General features: G+C 47.3%; 1 protein-coding gene across 7 annotated transcripts in view; it reads right to left on the reverse strand.

Annotated features, from left to right (window-relative positions):
• Nucleotides 1–319: 319 nt before the first annotated feature.
• The window catches only part of ZNF516 (zinc finger protein 516), a 111,809-nt gene continuing 87,648 nt past the window's right edge, over nt 320–24,480 (reverse strand). For 6 of the 7 annotated variants that reach the window (XM_053571372.1, XM_053571373.1, XM_053571368.1 and 3 more), the window contains exons 3-6: nt 20,675–22,132; nt 14,423–14,527; nt 13,406–13,473; nt 320–4,539 (exon numbers count right to left, since the gene is read on the reverse strand). In XM_053571372.1, the coding sequence (XP_053427347.1) occupies nt 4,480–4,539; nt 13,406–13,473; nt 14,423–14,527; nt 20,675–22,132 (1,691 nt within the window). In that variant the 3' untranslated portion in view covers nt 320–4,479. The remainder of the gene's footprint in view (nt 4,540–13,405; nt 13,474–14,422; nt 14,528–20,674; nt 22,133–24,480) is intronic. The other variant, XM_053571374.1, reaches the window with a different exon arrangement.

The following is a 24,480-nucleotide window of genomic DNA, read 5'->3' on the forward strand; positions in this document are numbered from 1 at the left end:
GCAGACGTGAGTGTGAGCCAGCGTGTTAGAGAGCAAACATGCGTACTGTGCAAATACAGTCACCATCCATTAAAAAAAGTGTGTGTATACCTAGGAGTCCCCCCAAAATTTGAAAGAAATACTAGGGCCATTCTGGTATCTTTGGGAGTGAACTATTTTGTGAATCATCCTAAAACTCTTCTGTTTATATAAATAAAGAGATTAACACTTTGGTGGACATTCGTTCAGCCAAAAAAAATAACCAACCCCAGATCAAGATGGGCTGCCAAATAATTTAAGCCACCCTCTGAAATTGGGGAAAAATGTCTTACAAATCTCAAGAACTCCAAGAAGTTTTTATTTATTTCAAGTTCCAATAGAATGAATATGTTTTATCTAAATAATTTTGTCACACAACTAAAACACTGAATTACTTTTTCAGAAATAGAGTTAAATACAACAATCTAGTTACAAATTCTAATATAAAGAGTACAAAATATAATGTTATAAATTGTATCTTAAAAAAGGAAATACAAATTCTATGGTCTTTTGCATTTTACTGCCTCAAAGTATAATTAGCAAAGCTGATGAAGAATGAACATTTTTCCTGGGGCGGTGCTCCCCCAGGGGCACCCCGGGCTCCAACCACAGCAAAGGCCCCATCGCCACTTGAAGTCCTGGCCTGTGAATTTTCCCTCTTTTTTCTGCTCAATTAATAACATGTTCTACATTTAGAACTCATCAAAGTTAAAAGCAATAAAATGACATATGCTACTTCAGACATTCTGAAGTGGAAAGTAAAGTTGCGTGAATGCAGTCTGCCTTTCTCTCTACAGTACTGAACCTCTCAAAACTCCATGGGGTCGGGGAGGAGAGCTGTTTGCTTGCCTTGTTTTAAAGAAGGGATGTTGGTGGACAGTCCCCAGCCACTAATGCCCAGGAGGTCCTGCTGCCTGTGATCCGGCAGAGGCTCTGCTGGTCCCTAACCTACACGCCACCCCTTGGCTGAGGGCCCAGAGAGCTACCAAACCTCCCGCCTGGAGCAGCACCAGTGTGAGGAGACCTGACCCTGCTTTGATCAGGGCTGTGTCCCAGAGGAGCCTCAAGCTGTTTACCCCACATGTGCCTGTGCCTTTGCAGAGGTGCTCGGACCACACTCAGCAACCTGGGCAGAGTGGCAGGTGAGAAGGCACCCCCCCCTGCATCCGGAACAGCCTGCTCCAGAATCCACCCGCCTTTACCTCAGAGCGAAGGCACCTAACTCCCAACTGCCACTTCCTGGAGCACCTTACTTTTAGGAAACCAAATGTCTTTCTTGGTTTAAAAAATAGTTAAATACCAGGGTAACCTCTTAAAACATTTAATACTTTTCAGAATCAAAAAGACAAAATTCACTAGGCTTACTTGTGTTTTCAAGTGGAAAACGGAAGCCACCTACAATTACAATAATGGACTTTCCAGGAACCAGGCAAAAATGTGGACGGGTACAGGGCATGATTTCCCAGAGAAGATACTTATCTCTCATTTTTCAGAGAAATGTTCATTCTTCAAATTAAGAAAAAAAGTGAATAACCTGAAAGATTTTAGGAGCTCATTACGGGTGTGTTATGTGAATTCAATGATGAAGAGATGTGAGCAAGGGGTGGAGGGGGTGAGAGAGAAGATGGCCAGAGACAAAGCTGGACTTGGCCCAAGCCAAGTTGGAAGGCAGCGAGCAGGGGAGAGACTTGGAGAAGCTGCAGCGTAGACAACCAAACCCTTTATTGTCTGTTACATTAGACGCAACACTGTAAAAATCCTGTTAAGAAAGGAGGGAACAGCAGATTGGCAGAGGTAGTAGAAAGTCTGTAACAGTCAAAAGGTGACCTACAGAAGTGTATCATGCGGGAACCATCACTCGTAAGAAGCAAATCAAACATATTGGCTAAATAAATAAGAAAACAGAAATCATATTAAATACTATGGTCAAACTGACATAAACAGAGTAACAAACCAATACAATACTGATCATCAGTGAAAGGACGGATCCACACCTCCAGGCCCACGCACAGCAGGTCTTGGAGGGTGGTGTTCCGGGAAGGTCCCCCTCCAGCGGGTCTAAGTAAAACCCTCACTTCTGCGCTCTACGCAGACATTATTGAAGCTGACTGTCCTCCACGGCTGTAGCGGAAGCCAGACTCAGATGGTGGCGCTGCCAGCGGGACCCAGCATGCACCCCTCTCCCCCACCAGACGCTCCAGGAAGAGACTCCAGCTCTGTAAAGGCCAGCTGCACCTTCCCGGGCCACGTCTGCAACAGTAAAAACGTACACTACACTTTTGTGTCACTTTGGGTACAGAATGTCTTTTTAATAACTAAAACACAGAGAAACAGACAGGACTGAATCACTCGTCCCTGAACATTCCTCACTGTCACCATTTACTTTCAGCCAAGAAAACAAAAGTCAGAAGATGCAGGATATTAGCGCTTTGGGAAAACTACTGAAATAATCCAACACAAATCAACAGAAAGGTACTTGGATTTCTTAGGTGGACAGAGGAACGTGTCTCTGCAAACTTTGCTCAAAGAAACTTTACGTAACAGCCCGGTGACAGGATCCGCATCAGGTATTCCTAGATACACCAATAGGACGGATCGTTCTCGTACACACCTGGTGTAAGGATATCAGAAAAACAGTAAGTAAAAAAAAAAAAATACATATATGTCTAAGCTAGCCGGTTATGTTGCATTGTTTGCAAGTGTTGCAAAGTAGCCTGAACCGTCAAGTAATTTAAACTCAGTAACAAGTAGAATCCAGAACCAAACATTAACTAATAACAATAATAATAATAATAATAATAATATAATAATTCAACAAGTCATTAAAACAAGAAAACCACACTCTAGGGTTTGTGTGTGTGTGTCTTTAAACGAGTCTTTGTATCAGAAGCCCATTTTCTACAAAAACCGCACTAATCCATTACTGTAGTATAAGTAAACTGTTGCTCTCACCAGTATTAAAGGTTAGGATAATTTCTGTACATGTAAAATTATTGCTTTTTTGAAAAATATATTTAGCATGCTTGTTTTAATCCATTTCCTGCCTTTACAAAATTTTCACAATTTAAAAAAAGAAAAAAAACCTAGTAAAGCTTTTGCAAAAAATTTCACAGAACGTTTTCATTCAAGGCAGCAGTAACTTTTGATAATGCATAAAATCATATGTGCAAAAATCTGAAACTCTCAGAAATACTACCATCACACATAGTGTCACGGCAATGGGGAAAGAAAACATTTGTGTGTGGAATTTTAACTGCGTACACTGCGTGGTTTAAGATCCTTTATCATGGGCCTAACCCCCACCATGAAATCTTACATTTGCATTACTAAGGAAGAGGTATATAAAGCCGCCCCCACCCACAGGTCTGGTGACCCTCACCCTCTGTGAACGAAGCCACTTGTCCTGTGGAGGTCACCAGCCCCAACGAGAAAAGACACCTACTTGCTGGAGTGATACGGGGGAGAGACAGGGGGCTGAGGACAGAAGCTTCCAGAGCATCAGTACCCCAGTGATCTGGGCCCCCCCCCCATATGCTCAGGGATTCTTCTGCCATTGCAAAAACAGGTCCACATCAGGAGGACTCAGTGGCTGAATAATCTGTTAAGACATGTCGTCTTCCCTTGTGAGCAGTTGCAGAATGTAGCCCTGTTACAAAAAGGTCCTGAGAATAAACAAAGAAGCCTGCTTTTCTTAGTGTTAACTAGCTCTTTTCCAAGGCAGAGTGCACGCATTCCCACAGGTGTGCTCCCTCGGCCAGATGCCCTCCGTAAACGTGGTGGGAAAACGCAATAAGCTTGGGGAAGCGGCCACCCAGGGGGTGACGCCACAGAGCCCGTGAAAAGTGAGGGTCACGGCAGCGGCTCCAGCTCCACCAAGCCTGGTTTCCACAGCACCTGAACGCCAACCCCCTTCCTCTCTCTCACTCTCTATTTTAAATACCCACTAAGACAAGGAGAGGCAGTAGTATTAATACTTCATCAACCTCAACTCCACCACCTTCTGCTTGGACATCCTTGCCACAGTCCCTCAGAGGGTCAGAGGCTCCGGGCACAGCGCTCAGCTTCTCCACTCTGTCCAGTACACACACAAGTATCTTTTTTCCAGTGTCTCAAACTTGTCTTGAAAACAAAGATGCTGCCTGGCGTCCCTACAGTGCCTGCCAGTACCACTGTTTATAGTAAGAAATACAGGACCGTGGTGGGTGAGCGCACGTGTGCGTACAGAGCGTCTACGGGCAATTCTAGAGGATAGCATCTTCATTTAACTGTAAGTGTCTGAGAAGGAGAGGCCTCTCCCTGCGGTCTCCACTCCAGCGCAGCAGCTCCGGTGTGAGGTGTCTGGTCACGAGTCCTCCAGCTGTTTTTCCACAGGTGCTCACGGTCACTAGTGGGAGGCTGCCGGGACGTCTTTCAGGGGACTGCCAATGGCGGCCGGGTGCCGGGGTGTGTCGGAAACTGCTCTTAGGTTCCCTTTCTGAGAGGCACTGTCTGGACGGTACCTGTGTTAGAATGGTCTCTCCCCTGGATGAGAAAAAGGAAAACAACAGAAAAGCTCATTTCTATCTTTGGTTTGTAAGTGGGTTTTTTCCTATGCATTTTCTAATCAACACCTAAGAACATAAAGCATGACTTTTACAGAGCAAACTAGCCAAGTAGGCAAGACCCCTGACTTTCACCATAATGTATTTTACATAAGCATGAAATAGTTCAAATGTGCCTAGGTCCTTTAAAGGGGAGGCAGCTTTATAAAATCACTTCCAGGCTCGGCGCCTGTAGCTCAGCGGCTAGGGCACTGGCCACATACACGGAGGCTGGCAGGTTTAAACTCAGCCTGGGCCTGCCAAACAACAATGACAACTACAACAACCACAACCCCACAAAAAAGCCGGGCGTGTGGCGGGCGCCTGTAGTCCCAGCTACTCCGGCAGCTGAGGCAAGACAATCGCTTAAGCCCAAGAGTTTGAGATTGCTGTGAGCTGTGATGCTACAGCACTTTACTGGGGGCAACATAGTAAGACTCTGTCTCAAAAAAAAAGAAAAAAAAATCATTTCCAATAATTTAAGAAAGGATCATTAGACGTTAACTGTTCCACATGTAACAATGTTAAATAATAGTGTCTGAATTGGCTCTGAAGAAAAGGTTGAAAGGGGATTAGGGAAGGATTCCAGAAAGCAAAACTCTATGGCACAAAACAGATTTACAAGTGAATGATAGGGTCCAAAACAAGGCTGGAAGTGGCGCCGTACAAGCAGAGAGAAAGCACAGCTCTCACACAGGTCTGTCAGAACCAGAGAGCGCTCTCTCCAATTTCCATAAATAATTACTATGTTGGCAAAAGAGAAGGGGTATTCTAAAGTCAAGTGAACCGCAAGACAAAAACGAGAATGAATGTGAGCCTGCAGCTTTCAGAGAATGCTCTCAGATGACATTGGAAGCATCACTGTTTGAACAATGGCGTTTATAGTCTGAGGACAAAAACACCACGGCAAAATTAATCTTACTTAACTGCATTAACCTTCAGCTAAAATCATCTTGATGAAGTGAAACCAACTGCTTGAAATTAACAGGCAAACACTAGCTACAGCACTCACACAAGACTCTGTCTTCCAGCTATGCCTGTAGGAGCCCTAGAAAGAACGGGGGGGGGGGGGACGGGGGGGGGGGAAATCTGGCTGACATGATGAATTAAGTGCTTCTCTTTAGTTACCAGTTTCAGAAAATTCCCATTTAAAGCTGGCCCTGAATTTATGACGATCTACCAGTCGACATATAGAGTAAGTTAGAAATTATTCAACAAAATTTTATGAGGGGTTTGGGGGGGGGGTGGGCACAGTGGTATAGATGGCAGTTTATTTGAAGTATAGGAAACAGTAACTAAATGAGAGATGAGATAAAACTTCCTTAAGTAGACAGTGAATTTCCTGCTATAAACGGAGAAAGACGTTTTACATTTTTGCACAGCTCTATCAGGCCATGGACGAGTCACTGGGGTTCTGAGGGGAGGGATTTGTCACTGACAGGGCTCAGGAAAGAAGCAAAGTGGTACTCATGTTTACTGAGATGAAAGAGGGAATATTTATCAGCTGTTGGGTGTAGGTCTTGAATGTCTCCATGTAGGAGCAAACAGACGTGCCAGGGACCACGTGAAGTGGTGGGAGGATGTGAATAAACGTGTGTGTGGATTCTGCACAGATTACATGCCTTGGGGTGTCTACCTGGATATCTCTCCACAAACCTGCCTTGGAATAAAAAGCACAGATGTGGAGTACTAATCAACTTTTCCAGAGGTGACAAGAGGACTCTCTCCCCCAAAATAGCTAAACTTTTAAAATGCAGGGCTCAGGAAGTCATTTTGTTTTGTTTGAGATAGGGTCTTCCGGTATCATCCAGGCTGGAGCACAGCAGCATGATCAATCATACTTCACTGTAACTTTGAATTCTTAGGCTAGGCGTCCTCCCACCTCCGCCTCCCATGTAGCAAAAACTATAGGTGCATGCCCCCACACACAGCTGATTTTTTTTTTTATTTTTTGTAGAGAAAGGGTCTATGTTGCCCGGGCTGGTCTCTAACTCATGGCCTCAAGCAATCTACCTTGGCCTCCCAACATGCTGAAGTTATAGGCATGAGCCGCTGCACCTAGCCAAAAATTTTTTAAATATTAATTTTAGAGAAGCACTGCCAAGTCTAGGGATAACTGAAACGACATGGTTAAACTGTGTTCATGATTCCAGATGCCTATTTCCTCTTCACGGTTGATGGGCTATGTCCAAATACCGCCTTTCTTAAGAATCATCGTAAATTTGTGATTCCTTGGCGGCACCACTGTATTTATTATTCATAGCAGAGCACATCAGAGTTCTTAAGAAACGAATGGAATATGTTAGAAAGGAGTTGCAGAAATACTCAAAATCGGTGGACACACTGTGATAGTCTGAGCACATTCAAATTTCCTTTTCCTCCCACAAGAAAAAGAATACTCAGAAAATGAGAAGCCTGTTTTTAGAAACTTTGGCTTTTCTTCCTACAGCTGTGAACTGTGGGCTTTTCAGTAATGCAGAATGAAATACTATCTTTCTAAAGGTGTCTCGGTGTTCCACGGATGGATGCTGACTTCTGGGACTTTATGAGGTCTTATTCTTTTTTCTTTATACAGTAAAGAAATGTGTATGTAGTGATGGGTGTGGATCAAGGATGTGTACACAAAAAAGTGTGTACCCTCTGGTCACACAGGAACCTCCCGGTCTTCAAACTGAAGTCTGCCCATGTGGCTATGAGGCAGGATACTGAATGACTAGGACCAATTACACCTGGCGCCTTATTGACTATGACCTTCACCCAACATGCCAGGGGCTTCCATGCCCCTGGTCATCTTGCATAAGGCACTAGCTCTGTTCTCTGCTTATGGTAACACGGTGTACTTGGAGAAAATGGATACTGTGTTTTTAAGATATTTGTTTGGTTTTATGAGGCTTAAACAAATGAGCTGAATTTCAAAATTTGGTCTGTGATGCTGAGAATCTAAAGGTGAAACTAAAATAGAGTATACATACATTCACATATACCACGCTACATGGCTTCTTCACCACGGGCATCATGACATCCATAGCTAAAAATGAGATAAATTAGGTTGCCATTTATTTTTTCATGTGTTATTCTAATTAATGGAATTATTTCTTCAGCTTAACTATTTTAAAATAACATTTAGAATAATAAGAATTAAACTATTAATTATGGTCTTTAAATTCTGGCAAGGAATCCAAACAAATCAACACCAGGTTTCATATTTCAGGACCTTGGTCTTTTAAATCCCAAAACCAGGATCCTGGGGGCAGGGGGTAATTTTTCTTAGTTTCAAAAATTATTTTAATTTCTAATGTTAATAATATAATAGGAAAAAAGGTACTTCTCTGCAACACTAAACAAGTCTCCTAGTTTTTTCTCTAACGTCCATAGAACAGTAACACCCCTATTAAATTTAGCATGTTATTGTCAAAGGGTTCTTTCTAGTGATAAATATCAATGATTACTAGAAACTAAACATTTATCCAGTTGTATTAAATATAGCAAAGCCCCATTACAATGGCAATATGCATGAACTCTTCCCCTCACTTACTATAGAATTTAGTTTGAAAAATTACCTGTTAGATCAGAATTGTCATAGTCCTAAAGACAGTAAGCACCAATGACAAGCCCCTTTGTTCCTGCTCGTTTTCGCCCGCCAGCAGGATGTCTGAAGCCCCCCTACCAATGAGCCCTGCCCCCCCAGAAAGCCCCACCCACCCCTCACCCAAACTTTGTGCTTACAATCAACCCATCAACTTGTAAGAATGAGCCCCGCCCATCCCACACCTAAACCTGTGCTTACAACCAACCAATCAACTTGTAAGAATGAGCCCCGCCCATCCCACACCTAAACCTGTGCTTACAACCAATCAACTCGCAAGAATGAGCCCCGCCCATCCCACACCTAAACCTGTGCTTACAACCAACCAATCAACTTGCAAGAATGAGCCCCGCCCATCCCACACCTAAACCTGTGCTTACAACCAACCAATCAACTTGTAAGAATGAGCCCCGCCCATCCCACACCTAAACCTGTGCTTACAACCAACCAATCAACTTGCAAGAATGAGACATGAAGCCCAGAGGCTGGAAGCGTGCTGCCTATTGGAAACCCTCCAGTTTAACCCAGACCTTGAACTTCTGAGGCTTCCGCCGTCCTCTCCACTCTCACTAACCGTATGAGGAATGCTCTCAAGAAACACCTGCTTGAATAGCTGGTTTTTGTGAGGTTTTCTAGGGTCTCCTAAAAGTACGTGCCTATAACACACAGGGGATGCTGGGGGGAAAAAGTTGCTGCCAACAACACAGCAAAAAGAAAATTATTTCATTTCTCCTCCATCTGTGTGCTGATGCGAAACTTCACTTTGACCTGTGACTAATCAAATCCATTTCAGCAGATTCACCTGGTCTTCCTGCCGTTTGAACTGCTTAGCTGAGAGAGATGGTAATAGCAAGAGTTGTTAGCATACTCTAGTACAAAAAAACTCAGATATTAATACGGCAAAGTTGGGGTAGTTTCTCTCCCGTTCCATATACAGACACAAGCGACATCAGAGGAACACAGCTCCGCGGACTAGGAAACTGCGTCCGTGGTGACAACACTTCTGTCAGACCTATGGTTTCCTCTGTCAACTAACGACTAGTCACTTAAACAAAACAAGAGAAGCACACCTGCAGATTGTGTCAAAGCCAGGGACACCAAAGGAAAGCAGCCGTTAAGTTCTGCAGAGCGGTCTGCCCTGCCCAGTCAGGCGCAGGTCCGCGTGCGGCGCAGGCGCCCCCGTGACTGAGCGCGGGTCCGCGTGCGGCGCAGGCGCCCCCGTGACTGAGCGCGGGTCCGCGTGCGGCGCAGGCGCCCCCGTGACTGAGCGCGGGTCCGCGTGCGGCGCAGGCGCCCCCGTGACTGAGCGCTCTCCATCGGTGGGAGGCTCGTGTTTACAATGACTGACAGCAGCTGAGTGAGAGCGTGCTGTCAGGCATGGCCCATCTCCTAGCGCACATCTGAGCAAGGTACAAAGTGAGCAGTGCTACCGTCACTTTCAGAGATTGAGGACTTCTAGGTTAAGTAGACATGTCTAATCGAAGTTAGAGTCTTACCCTCCATAACCCAATATATTAACAATTCATATTATTTAGGTCTCTCAAAGCAGAACTAGTGGGTTTTGAATGAATTTAAAGTTGATAGTTATTAAACGTATGTATTCTCAACCAGGATCGTTCTTCTGCACTTTAAATCCATTTATTCACCTGCCCATTGGATTTCAAAGCAGTCCCTCCAATTTAACTTGAAGTTAATCTGGAAGTAGTTTTATCCTGCTCCTCCTTCCAGGCTCAGAGAACAGATCCTCTCTGGGGCCAGCCACCATAAGCCACACCTGGGGCCTACTCAATTCTTCCCTTCCCTCACCGCGTGCCCAATCCCTGCACTCTGCCTCCTCCTAGGCATCTCTCAGACCCACCTGCTCTGCTCCAGCCCAAGTCCACCACCCTGTCTCTCATTGGGATTAAGCCAAGTGCCTGGAAAGGGTTCTTGGACCTTTATCTAGAACCACCATAAGTTCATTCTCAGCAGTGTCCAGCTCCAATACCCTTTCTGAAGATTTGATGCTGGAGAAGTGCATCTTACTCTCTTTAACCCTCAGGATGAAATTCATGTGTCTCTCCAGACCCAAGCTCCAGCCCCTGCCCACCAGCACCACACTCCCTCCTCCCCCAGCTGTATGGATGACCACCTGGGCCCTCCCATGGCACCTGCTAGTCCACTCTGGGTCTTTCCACCTGCTAAGCTTTCTTCTGGAAACATCCACCCCTCTGCCCTAGGCATGCTCTTCCAGACACCTCAAGTCTGGGTTACAGGTCCCCATAACGTCACAGCACTGCCCCACTCTGTCCTGGTTCCTTGCCTCAACTCCCTAACAAGACTTTCAGGAAAAGAACAGGAAAAATATTTATTTTGTCTCAATATCCTGCACAGGGCCTGGCACATGGCAGGTTCTCTAAGTATTGTTAATGAGTGAATAAATGATTATAAAAGTGAATTTCCAAACACCATTTTAATTGGATAATTTAGCACTTACTACATATACCTACAAGTACTAAAAGTCCATCAGCTTCAAGTGTCACATCAAATAATTTCTGCATAAAGACAAAGTGTTGCCTGATAATAAAAAAATAAAAAATGCCACAAGCCACAGCTTCTAAGGCCCACAGGAAATCATCTGATTTAAACATTAATTAACATCAGTAAAGCACTTCAAGCATGAGCAAGAACATGGCTGGTAAGTATGAGCCACACTGCAGACATAAATTACAGAAAACTGCTCTGTAAGTCTGTGAGATATCTCAAATTTAACAATGGGAAGTATTATAGGATAAGAAAGAACAACCCTACAATGTAAACCTCTACCTATTACTGGTGTGTTCTTCAACTATCCTAGCCAATAGGTGATTCTCTGTGGGAATTCTTAAAAATATAGCTCTAAAGAATGTTAAAGAAAATGGAATTTCCTTAGAGAACCAGAGCATCCAGAAATAAATCCACAAAGCAACTTTAAATGTGATGAAGGACGGAAAGCCCTATCCAAGGCCATATTCTCAAAGGCAGGATTAGGCCTACAGCCACAAGGAGAGAGGCGTACAAACCTCGCTCGGTTTCAATGATACAGCCTGAACCAACACTGCCTTCCAAATGACAGGGAAGCGGGTTCTGAGATCCGTGTACCCAGAGTTAACACGTAGGTTAGTCTGAATCCCACATGACCAAGGCCACGATGCTGAGTTACTGCAAACAACAATGTTCGCTGGTGCTCAGCTTAAAATCACAGCGTCTTCATTCACAGAACCAAAGACGACCTTATAAATACATCTTTTCTCTTTAGAATCAAGGATGAGTGACAATTATTATTAAGTCCCCAACATGAAAAGTAACATAGAAATAATTTAAAATAGAATTGTAGTGATTTGCTTTTTTAATGTCCTGAATCTCCCTGTGGCAAGCACCTTAAGGAGGCTTAGGTAATATTAATATCAGTAAAGATCAGTAAAGAGACTGGAGAATCGCACCACGCTGTTCACAGCTCCGTGTTTCCTGCCCTTGGCAAACACTCTTACCAACAAGACTCTGATGGATTTATGGGTCACCTGTGTAAGGAGCAACACTTTGGATTTGCTCCCGTTGTAATCTCAAGATGTAATTCTCCCACACAGCATGACCTTGCTGTTATTACATCCCAAACACATATGACCATGGTTCCTGTGGGTGAGGCGAGAGGGGTTTATTTCTGTTAAAAAAAAAAAAAAAAAAAAGAGAGAGAGAACTACCTAACTCAAATTGAGGTCACATGCATTTGGGAAATCTTTTACTTAGGTATTTGGCAAGATGTTATCTTTATTTCATAAATGGTCGTAACACCGTGAAACTGCCTTATATCCTAAAACTATGGGCTTTTTTTGTTCAGAGAGACAGAAGGCACTTAACTAAAAAACTATAATAAATGGCAAGGCATTTTGTCAATGATACACATACATGAATAAAAGGCCTTTAGCAAAAATAAAAATTCTAACAGGAATTCCAAAAATGAAGTAAAAAAATACACAAAATCTCTAATCGGGTAAAAGTAAATTCTACACCAGCTCAATCACTAATCAGGAGTAGGCCCTTGGCAAAACCATTTCATGTTTCTAACCTCTTTCCTCTAATAAAGTGAACTAGAACAACTTTCAAGTTCCGTGGGTGGTCTCATTCCACTCCAGTGATTCCAGAGATTCCTGGGAGGTCTTAACCACCACTGGCCTCAGCAAAACCAGAAACCCGTCAGACAAGATCTCCAAGGACAGGACCCACTCACTTGATTCAATCACCCCGCTAGGTCTTGGGATGTTTACTCTGGTGGCAAAGAAAGTCTTTGCCGTTTCAGAATTCGCAGTTACAGAGTTTTCTGGGGCAAATGGATAGACAGCTAGAATGTGACGTAGAGAATGCTCGTGTTAAGAACAACAGAGTGGGTGCGACATTCTCTAGGAGAGATGAAAAGAGAGAAGAGCCATAAAAACCAGGTGCTCTTAGCCCAAGAGAACTGAGAGCCCCCACAGAGCCTCCCAGAGCCATGCTCAGAGCCCAGCGCGAGGAGGGTGTTCTGTGTACTCTGTGCCTGTGGAATGGTTTACGTAGAAAAATCACATGCGCAACAGTACACGCCATGTACGCCTGCACATGGGGACTGTTATGTACCACGGCTACACCAGCAGTGTCTGTAATGCCACGGAACACGGCAATGAACGTGAAACATTTCTTAACAGACTAATTCAAAAACAATGTTCCTAAAGGAGGCTAAACATAATTTATTCTCAAGCAAACTTATACATAAAAACATCTGTGAACGCCTGTAGTCCCAGCTGCGTGGGAGGCTGAGGCAAGAGAATCGCGTAAGCCCAAGAGTTAAAGGTTGCTGTGAGCCGTGTGATGCCACAGCACTCTACCCGAGGGCGGTACAGTGAGACTCTGTCTCTACAAAAAAAAATCTGTGAAAAAAGTAGGACTCTCTAGTGTTTTAAGTCACCAATCTGTACTAATCCCCTCATTCCCAGTACCACCAACAACCAGCTGTCTGTACCTGAACCACATCCTTCAGGGCCAAGTGACCTTCAATGCGTGTCACCTATGGACTAACCTGAAGGGTCAGGTTCTGGATCAAAGCAACATAAAATTATTTACACGTCTAGTACAAAAATAATCTGGTGCTTTAGTTAGTGACAAACATCATGGCATAACTTCTCCCAACTGACACATCCACACCCAGACATCAGTTAATTGTAAGACCTACTTGTCGGGGGCCATCAGCAGAGGTGGCGTGAGCATCAGAAGCCCGGGGTCCATCCGACTCAAATACCACTGTGGGAACAAGGGGTTTGTTAACAAACCAGCTTGCAAGCTTCTCTGCCATGTGCACATTCCATGAGTCCATTTCAGATTAATCACTTTCACAAAAAAAAAAAAAAAAAAAGCACCAGAGCCTAGCCTGTGGTCGGAAAATACCGATTTACTGTAACACTTAAGAGTAAGAGCCTGTGATATTGGCTGCCGGGGAGCTACTGCCCTTTTTAATTCAGACTCTGCTGCTGATGAAAGCAATCAGTGACAGCATTAATTATCAGCGCGTGTGTAAAGGGACCCTCCTCCTGCCTCACTTACCATTTGGCCTGTGTCATTCCGCATCAGACCACTTGTGCACACAGGCCTCTCACTTGTGATGAAGAGCTGTCTCCCTGCCTCTCTGGAGTCCTGCTGGCCCTGCCTGACCAGGTCCCTTGCACGGCAAGGCCCGGGGTCTGCAGTGCCTCCCTGCCCAGTCCCAGGGAGTCCAGGTACACCCCCCAGAGTCCAGCCAGCGCCAATGAGGAAATGAAGCAGCAGCACGTCGTGTGAAAGGTGCTCGGACTACAGTCTCTGCTGGTGGCACCACCACTAATCATCTGTGAGGGGTCAGTTACCCGCTAATTAAAATGGAGCACTTGCAAACAGGCTTATCACAAATTAAACCACATGATACTTGAATACCTGGGGGCAAGACATGATTGCAAGAGGGACTTTACCTAACAATTGCAATCAGTGTAACTGGCTTATTGTACCCTCAATGAATCCCCAACAATAAAAAAAAAAAAAAAAAAAACTCATGAAAACCATTTCATGTGTTGAACGGAGGGAGCTTGGTAATAATCCTGGCCATGATGGCCTGGCCTCACCCGCAGGGACATCTAAATGTCCACAGTGGTGGGCACTCAAGCCCTGAACACAGAGCCCCCTCCCCCAGACTCCCCATGGGGACATGGGCAGGGGGTACCTGTATGTGCCCGCATGTGGGCCCTGAGGTGGCCGGGCTGATGAAAGCTCTTCCCGCACTCGACGCAGATGAAGTCTCCTGGCCGGGCCTGCGTCCGGAGCGTCCCTGCAGTGGCATGGCGTGGCGGTGGCAGTGGTGTTGCCGTGGCAGGGGTAGCGTGGAGGTGAAGAGAGGGAGAGTGAGGGGGGAGTGAGAGGAGAACGTCATTAGTCTGTCTACCGTGTCATCACCAGGCTGCCTCCAGGCCCTGGTGACAGCTATCAGCCTTCATCTCAGCACCTGACAAGCCGGACACTGCCAGGACTACAGGATGCATAAATTACAGGGAACTTAAAAATCACTCCCTAGGATGGGCACGGGGGGGAGGGGCAATGCCAGGCTGCGTGACAGGGGTCTGCGGCTGGAGCAGCTGGATGCCCGCCTGGCAGCATGGGCTCTGTCAAGCAGCAAGTCTGGCAAATCAGAGTGACACAGCATGACTGAGACAGGGCAGAGGACAACAGGGAGCAAGCAGGACCAAGCCGCTGCCTCAGGCTTCAGTCCCAGGGGACAGGTGCAGGGCACCAGCAGCAGCGGGCCCACAGGGGCCCTCTGGTGGCCTCCTTGACACAGCTCCTAACCCTGGCCAGGGGACTCCTGAGAACAGGCCAGCTAGTGAAAGCCAGGTGGCAGCCCTGGGGCCACACTCGTCAGAGGCCCAGCAGCAGTGGCATACACCTAAACCCCACCTTTTCTCTGAAGATCACCAACACTGGACTCAGCTCTGTGTACCCTTCTGTTCCAAAAAGACGGCTTGGGTTTGATTGGAAAGGGGGTTGCAGAGGCTACACAGCTGTTTGAACACCTCCTCCCTCCGAGGAAAAGTGGAGCTGCTTTCCTTCTCCAGCCTGAGTGCCACTGTGATGCTCAGTGGCCACTCAAAGGGAAAAAAACAATTATGTATGTGTGTGTATACGTAAAAACTAGAAAAAGCTAAGCCCATGGCAATACCTTTTCTAAATGCTATTTTGTTTAGCCGAGCATTTGCAAATCTTAAGTCTGACGTTTGAATGTAAAAGCCAATAGAAAAGGACAGAAGGGACCTTATTGAGAAGCCGCCCTAATTCAGAGTGGCTCTCGGATAAAAATAACATAAAATTGTTTTTTACATTATGGGATGTTTGTGAAGACAATCAAAGAAACATATGAACCATGAGGCCAATCTTACAGCATTTCTTATCTGACAGATCATGAAAATGAATCAGAGGAATTTCAGAACTTGTCCCCAAAGTCCTTACTTTCCCATTGCCTTATTCAGAAACACAGAAAGAGCAGTAAGGAAAATTTTAACCGATGTTCACTCCACTGCCATGTTGAGCAACCATGACTGAACTTAGCAGGGAGCCCCAACACTGAAGCCGTGGGGGAGTGGCTCCAGACGTCCTGGGAGACCCGCGTCTCTGCTACACCACTCATCTTTCTAAGACTCTTAGCTCAGGGCCAAGATTTTTTCGATATGACTCCGAAAGCACAGGCAAAAATAGACAAATGGGATGGTATCAAGCTAGAAAGCTTCTACACAGCAAAGGAAAGAACAGAGTAAATAGATGATAGCCCACAGAAGGGGCAAAATTATTTGAAAACTGTACGTTTGATAAGGAGTTCCAAGGTCCAAGACATCTAAGGAATTATGACTTTTCACCAAGCAACCTAGGCAGAAGAGAGGTTCAGGATGCTCGCCTTGGTGACTGCAGTCACAGAACTTTTGATTTTCCATATTTAGTGTGAAAAAAAGAACAGAGAAATGTGTGGCATAGCTGACACATTTAACCTTTCAGGAATATTTCCATCCTCTTATTCTGGTGTAAGAAATTTTAAAGTTTAAAAGCTACTTTGTTTCCCATTCATTTTCATTATAAACACGATCCGGCTGAGCTCTTAGGAAAATAATCTCGGATGGTGACTTTGCTCACACGCCTAGTCCACGTGTAACCTATACCACATCTAAACACAGGCTCAGTAACTCCATCCACAGGGAATACCTAACAGTGTTTGAATGTGGGACACAAAGTCATTATAATGTGTGTCTAAGAAACTATTTAGCTAGCTATTTTCTTTTTTTTTTTTTTTTTGTAGAGACAGAGTCTCACTGTACCGCCCTCGGGTAGAGTGCCGTGGCGTCACACGGCTCACAGCAACCTCTAACTCTCGGGCTTACACGATTCTTGCCTCAGCCTCCCAAGCAGCTGGGACTACAGGCGCCCGCCACAACGCCCAGCTATTTTTTTGGTGCAGTTTGGCCGGGGCTGGGTTTGAACCCGCCACCCTCAGCATATGGGGCCGGCGCCCTACTCACTGAGCCACAGGCGCCGCCCCGAGCTGGCAACAGAGGGAACACAACACCCCTCCCCCTACTTCCCTGCACTGAGTACCCATTGGCATGCACACACACGCGTGTAAGTACACACGACCTCCCCAGGCACGTTATCACCTTTTCCTTCCTTATTACAAGAAAGGACGTTTGCCCTGTATGGTCAATAACATTATGCCCCAGCTACTACAGAATTCTGAGTTAGTCAAAAAGGTTACAAACTTCATTTGAATTGAAGACTACCTGATAAGCAGTCAGCGCCAACGCTCTGACCCAGAAACCTGAACTGTGTACAGAGAGTGGACTTCAGTGAAGGACAAGGCTGCAGTCCTCACAGAAGGCCACGCAACCCAGCAAAGTCTCATTTTGTTATGCGGCAGTTGCCATCTGTGACCCGTGAGGGGGAAGCCGGGAAGATTCCACAAAGGGATGTATTTGCTCCAGCAAGCAGAAACCTCCCATCACCACATTCATGTAGCCTTGGAATAAATTATTTTTTAAATCCCAATAAGACTTAATAATTTTATCTAGAATTATCTTCCATTACCTTCAATTTTTTATTCCCAAACTCCTATTAACACATAATATAGGCTGGGCACAGAGTCTGAAAACACAGATAATTTATTATCTTTTTACTTTTTCAGCAATAAGGTACTCAAATTCTATTCGCATGCTTGCAAACCTGACAGCAACGCTGTAGAAAATGCAGTGGTTTTTATTCTTAAAGGGTGAGTCTGTAAAATCCCTCTGGGAGGTAACAACAGTCACTTTCTCCTCCTCTTCTGCTCGGGTTTCTAAACTATTCATGTCTACAGTAACATCAACCTGACACGTGTGGGAGAGAGAGCCTCTTGAGACTTGGCTTTCCTAACTTCGGAATAAAGCTCGATGTCTCAGGGTGCCCCTCGTAACCAATTCTCTGCATAAATGGAACTGAGAGACCAGGGAGTCACAGGCTAGCACAGCGACTTCCCGCACACAGCAGGTGACTGCCCCATTCACTGGTGCTTCTCTGCAAGATGACCCTACGTCACCACCTGTCATCAGTGACCGCGTACAGAGCACCCTCAACCAGGAGGTGCACAGCAAATGCACCTAAGACCCAAGACCTGGAAAGTGTCAGCAAACTCAGACAAGTCCCCTGAGGCATGCTGAGAACATGACACTGACCCAGTGGATGACGCTGTGAGATTCTAGACCAGGGGTTTCCAGCCGGCGTGCTGCAGCTCACCTGTGTGAGCCACAGGAGAATCTTAGGTGTGTCACAAAAATGTGTAAAGATTATTATTTTCCTAAAAAAATTCAAAAAAATTCAAATTTGTTACTTTTTTTTTTGGTCAACTTAAGTGTACCAGGGAAGCTATGCCAAGAGATAAAAATGGTTGTAAGACACTGTTCTAGATTCATGGCTCGAAAGTCAGCTCTGTACACAGCTGAGCGGACACAGTGAGGGGGGCTTAGAAAGCTCAATGACCAGTACGTTCAGGAACACGCCAGTGCTGTGGCGTTTTTGGCTGCACGCAGACCCTAGGCTGTAGTAACAGAAGCAGTGTCTCTGAAACAGGAAACCTAGATATTCTGTTCACTGTTCCAGCAGTCAGACCAGGCCAAGCCTGCTGGGCTTCCTCCATGCTACGATGCTTTAAGAGCGACATAAGCGAACACTAAATGAGGAAAGAGAAAATGCTGGATTCCTGGAGACGAGGTGAACTGCGACCTACCAGGGCTCACCCAAGAAAGGCCAGGGAGCAGCGTGTGGAGGGTTAGGGGACCGTCATCCAGACGAGGTCTCGGCTTGTGCTGACAGCCCTGAAGTGGAGACCAGAACCACACAAGTCCCCTGAGGCTCAGGGCAGGAGGTGGGGTCCAAACCACGGGTGCTCAGCACTGCCTAGCCTCGCTGACCACGGGATCAGACAGGCTGACCTAAAGTCCTCCTCTAAATCCTGAGGCCAGAACTCTAAAAACCCACTTATTACTACCAAGCATAATTTAAGACCAAGAAAAGTTTATAACACTTCCCATAAGAAACCCAGATCAGAGTGAACTAAAGCAGCGTCAATGTGCTGACTCTCTCTGTTCCAACGCGTGGATTAGAAGGATAAACAATCTAAGACAGACACATACACTTCATGGACTATTTGATATTTTTCATATTCAAAAGGTAAATATTTAATCTCTCTCTTTTAAAAAGAAAGTCCTTAGAACTATTTATATAAAGACAAATTTTAAGGGCAAGAAAAATATTTTGGGCTACTGCAGACTTCAAGTTCTGTCATTGGAAATTCTCAAAACCTTAACTTCTATTTTCTTAGAAACCACAATTCCTGCTACACAGTCCCACGGAGCAGCACTAAGAGCCTTTTAAAAAGTGGTCACGACACTTAATCTGTGTCAGGCATTAGTAAGGAGGACAGGTGAGTCCTCACAGGGCCGGCTCAAGGGGAGGCACCCACCATGGGAGGGACAGGCCGCAGGGCAGGCTGCTGCCAAGACCACAGAGCGTCCAAGACAGCGCCACCCTCACTCTCTCCCGGCCTCAGCTTCCTCTGCCCAGGTTCTCAGAAAACTCATCAGGATCAGAGGTTGGCATCGCACCCCAAAGGCCAGCCTACACACTGGTATGGCGCCTCCCAGCAACCGTCTGCGTAACTGACAGAACCCAGTTCAATGAGAATCTGAAAGAATGAAGTCACAACCTACACAGAAGCTGCACCTCACTTCCTACAGATGGGTCTACTGGAGTTAGACCCTAACACCTGTGTGGGGGAGGAGGGTCGGGCATCTCCACACACCTTCAGGTGCCAGATCTGGGCCTCAGCCTGAAATGCTCACATGGGCTCCCAGCTCTTCAACGCAGGAACGTGACAAGAGCAGCTCATCCAGGACGTCACTGGCAAACCCAGCAAGGGAAGACACCAGCAATGCCCCTCCGGATGGCACCCTGGGAAGGCGAGCATACCCCAGAGGCACCAGAGGCACCGGCTGCCCATGCTCTAGGCAGGTTCCAAAGCAGGTGGCCTGCATGCCAACAAGCCCCGTGCCCCCCAGAACACTGTTCTGTGATGGATGGAGGAGCCTCTCTACCGACATCAGTTCCTCCAGGCCAACTTCCTGGGGTATGGGGCTCTGTACTCCATAAGCCAGTCAAAGGGCCACCTATCATGAGAACTGCAGACTTATGAAGGACAACTCTGTACAGAGAGTCAGGACCACCTCGGTCACGGCCCGAGAGACAGGGCTGCATGGGAGGTTGTTTCGCTGTTTTGTTTTTTAACAGAACAAAGACGTCCGTGTTTGGACATTCAGTGAAGTGACTCTGCTCTCTACCTAAGGACAGGGCGTGGGGGACAGGGCACAGATGGAAGGCAATGAGGAAAACTACTGGCAAATCCAGACTGCTGTCGCTGATAGAGCCGATGGTGACACCCTGGGAGGACTACACTTTGAAGGTCTGATTTTTCAGGAACTTCAGCACAACTCAGTTTTCTGGACCTTATGTGGTATGCCCTCTCTATACAACCGCAGCTTTGCTGACTAGTGGTGGAGCACTGATTTGGGGGTGTTTTTAAATTGTATATGCAAAAAAATAAAACTAAATCCCATCAAATGAACATTCTTGTCTTGAGAGACAGGACAGTGGACATTTGCTCATGCACTGGCAACTCTTGCCAAACTTCCGGTGTGGAAGAGCCATGCCATCAGCAGGAAGGAGGCCGGCAGCACCTGGGGCTCCCCCGGGCCAGCGATGGCACCAGCCCTGACTGGGGTGGATGTGCCCTCAGAGCCACTTGGCAGGCAAGGGGGTGGTACATGTAACTCAGGGGAGGCTCCCGAAGTTTAGGGACAACCCTGGTGCTCACACACAGCCACCCGGGGAGCAGGGAGCCCACACATCTTACCTCTGTGTTCCAGCCCGGGGCTGCTGACGCCCCAGCCCTGGTAGAGGGTAGCAAAGTCCTTTGGAATGTATGTCTTAAAGATGTTGAGGATGTCCAGGCGCTTCTCGTGCCCTTCGGCTGCTGGCTCCTGCTTGATGGAGTGAAGGACGGGGGGCACCCCGGCTATGCCAGGCTGAGCCTGCAAGGCAGCATCCCCTCTGGACCCCGCTGCGCAACTGGCCAGCGTCCTCAGCTCCTGGGCTGCCTTCAAAGGGGGCTCGTGGGGAGGTAGAGGGCCCCCTTCGCCTTTTATGGGAGCCGGACCCTGAGGCTGGGGACTGAATTTGGCTTTCAGGGAGTCTGGGGCACTGTGCTTATTTGGGGGCGCAAAGCCGGCCCCCACCAGAGGGACCCCACACTTCTCCGCTGGCTTGCTGTTGGCCGAAGGCTGAGCACTGGCCCGAGTTATGACAGTGGGTGTGGGGGCAGCACTTCTGCTGAAGCCCCCACTGCCAGGGGCTGGCATGGGTTTGGAGCTGGTCTCCTGCCTCGGTGGGAGCCCCTGCACAGCAGCACCACCCTGCTCCTGGCCGTGGCCGGGTTTGGTCTGTCGGTACCCATCGGGGCCAGGCACCCACAGCGCACAGGGGCCCCCGGAATGGCTGTCCTTATTCTTAGGCATGCTAGCAGCTTTCGTGGTCACTCCCAGGGGAGAAGAGCTGCTCTTGGACCCTGGCACCCACCCTGGCACCTGTGTGCGGGTGAACCGCGCGAGGAGTAGAGGCTGGCATTCTTTGCCCCCGAGGGCAGGCGGGGGGCCTGTGCGCCCGCTCCGGGAAAGGAAAACCAAGTTACTTCTTATGCTTTTATAACCGTTGGGCTGAATCCACGGGGGGGCCATGGCGCTGCAGCTGACCCGGTGCCAGATACGTTTGTGCATCCACAGGACCTCAGGGTAGTAGGTCTTGTGGTCACAGTAAGGACACGGGTGAATGACCAAAGCTGCCTGCAGGGAGGACACTGTGTCCTTATAGCTGGGTTCATCCCGTGCTGACCTTGAGCTTAAATCTAGCGGGATGAGGGCTGGGGCCAGAGCCCTCTTGCCTCCCCCAGCACTCTCCTTATTGTGCAAATCGGACAGTTCTTCTTTAGGGTAACTCGCTTGGCTCTCCGAGGAGAGCTGTGGGCCCGTCCCATCCGTACACAAAGGGAAGTCCACGCTGTCGCCAGAGCCCAGCAGCTCCTGCTTGGGGTGGAATGCTGGCATCTTTAAGTCCACAGAAAACCTAGGCTGCTCCTGTCTTCTGGAAGCCTCTCTGCTGCTGTTCTCAATCACAGACACGGATCCTGGGATCCCTGCTTTGGACTCTCTGCTGTCTTTCTCTGACGAGCGACTTCCGCACTTGTGACTCTGGTCTCCATTGGACAGCACAGGGGAGGCGACGTCTTCAGAAAAGCAGCAGTGGTGCGGCCGGGGCCCTGGAAGGAACAAATGCAGAAGGGAAGTTACCATGGCTATCAGAACAGAGTGGGTACGGGACCCCTGCCAGTTACAGAGGGGCACATCCGAGACGCACTGTGAGCGCCGGGCGGGCACACTGGGGGCAGCGGAACAAACTATACTGCAGTCTGGTTTGCTCACACCTCGCACCTGTAGGAGCTCCCCTGCGAGCTCAGAGCTTCTTGTTTTCCATTTGATTAAAATGACTCAAAAGATAGCAGAGGAAAAAATACAACTGCTGCGTATCCAGCTTGGTGGAACTACCTTGGTACTAGTTAGCAGTGTGTGACTAGTTGTGTAACTTCATTACTTGTAACAGTATAAGGCTTACACGACGTTTCAAAAACTCTCCATTTAAGGCGATTGTGGAATTTTCACAATCACCCCTAACCATTCTAGGGCTATGGCCCCCCACACCCTAGGCCACAGACTAGTACTGGCCCATGGTGTGTTAAGAACCAGGCTGTAAGCAGGAGGGGGTGGGGATGGGCAAGCAAAAGAAGCTTCATCCATATTTACAGCCACGCCACATCCCCCACTTCGCTGCCTGAGCTCCCCACCTCCTGTGAGATCAACAATGTCACTAGATTCTCAGAGGAGCGTCACCCCCACTGTAAACTGTGCATGTGAGGGATCCAGGTTGCTCTCCCCCTATGAGAATCTAACACCTGATGATGTGAGGGGGAGCGGAGGTGGTGATGCTGGCACCGGGGAATGGTTGCAGATACAGATTATCATTAGCACAGAGGTCTGGCTACACAGAGACCCCAGAGACCCCAACATGTGAGTGGTTTGTAGACTCAGATCAAAACCATCGCCATGCCCCAGCCCCTAGTCTGTGGAAAACTGTCTTCCAAGAAACCGGTCTCTGGTGCCAAAAAAGTTGGGGACCACTGTCCTAAGGTAAGAAAACTCAAGAATTTAGGTATAGCCTGCCCATGCATGGGCACAGAGAGGCAGGTAGGCAACGCAGCTTGTTCTGTCCACGGGATCCCAGCGTCTGTGGCAAACCTCTGGGCTGCGCGGCACCCCCTGCCCAACCCAGGGTGGCAGCCTGCACGTCTCCCCTGAGTTCCAGATTTCAAGTCCTGAATCATGAGACCAAAAGTTTCCTTAGAGGCCCCTGAGTCCCTGGGGGCTGCAAAGCTACTGACCTATACAGGCTGCTCAGAGGACGGGGCACCTGAGAGCGGCCCCTGAGTTCCTGCGAGTGAAGGGCCTGCAAGGAATGTCTGAGCCGTGGCCTGGGCTGAGTTCTCTGCCACTGTGAGGTATGGTGTGGCCCGACCCCTCTCAGCTCACCTAAGCAATCATGGGCTCTGAGGCTTTAAAGCTTCTCTAAAGTCAGAGGAGATACAAGGTAAAAGTTAAGTTTGCACTTAAGACTTGGGATTCATCTGCACCTAGAAATCTAACTTTAGAAGATGGAAAGTGTTTCTGGGTAAAAACTTCTAAGCTGCAGAACATGGGATTCTATATCACCTACAAGCCCTGGCTCACCTTTTGTTCCACAGTCAACTCGTGGTGGGGGCTGATTAACTTGTCCGGTGTCCTCTTAGGAGAAGGCCTCATGTTATTGGCTTTTAAGTAAGATTTTTTTTGAGATTTTAACATTCAGTGGAATGTAGGTATCTTCTTACTCAGAATGGTCTTTAAAAATGTTCCGAGTATATTTTTGGAGGTAACTCTTAGGACTCTCCTCAAACTGCTTAAGAAAAAAAAGAAAACCTATTCCAAAGGGTTCCCCACACCGACCCCAGAAGGCACCCTGCAGGTCCTAGCAGACTGGTGACCAAAGCTGGTTTCCAACAACCAGGTAGGTGATGAGCTTGAGCTGTTTTAAAGGATCATGTCCATGTAAGAAGTGTTACCAGCATGGGTTGAACGCCAAAACTGGTAAGCAGGTGAGACAAAGGATGAACACATTGCCTGACCCCCACTGACTCTGGAAAGCTGACATTTAAATGAAGTCCGGTGTGTGTCTGTCACACCCACAGCTACTGGTGCTACTTAGAAAGCAAACAGGGGGCTAAACAGGGGGCTCTGGGCAGCTCTGCAGATGAGAATGTGTATTTAACCTGGAGTCAAACAGGAAAAGGGCATCTCAGCCTCTGTTTCATTCACACTAATGCTCAGCATGTGAAACCCATTTTTGAACATTCCTTTGCCCACCCTGTAGACTTGACCTCCTTGAGTCAGGCTGACCGTCCCAGCAGGACAGCGGTCCTCCTCCCTCCAGGACCTCAGCTCCTGTTCCTACAACGCAGCCCTTGGGCAATGAGAGTCCTACAGGAATGCACCTTCCTCACACACTTTTTTTTTGCGC

This window comes from Nycticebus coucang, chromosome 19, assembly GCF_027406575.1.
Source record: "Nycticebus coucang isolate mNycCou1 chromosome 19, mNycCou1.pri, whole genome shotgun sequence".
Taxonomy (NCBI): domain Eukaryota; kingdom Metazoa; phylum Chordata; class Mammalia; order Primates; family Lorisidae; genus Nycticebus; species Nycticebus coucang.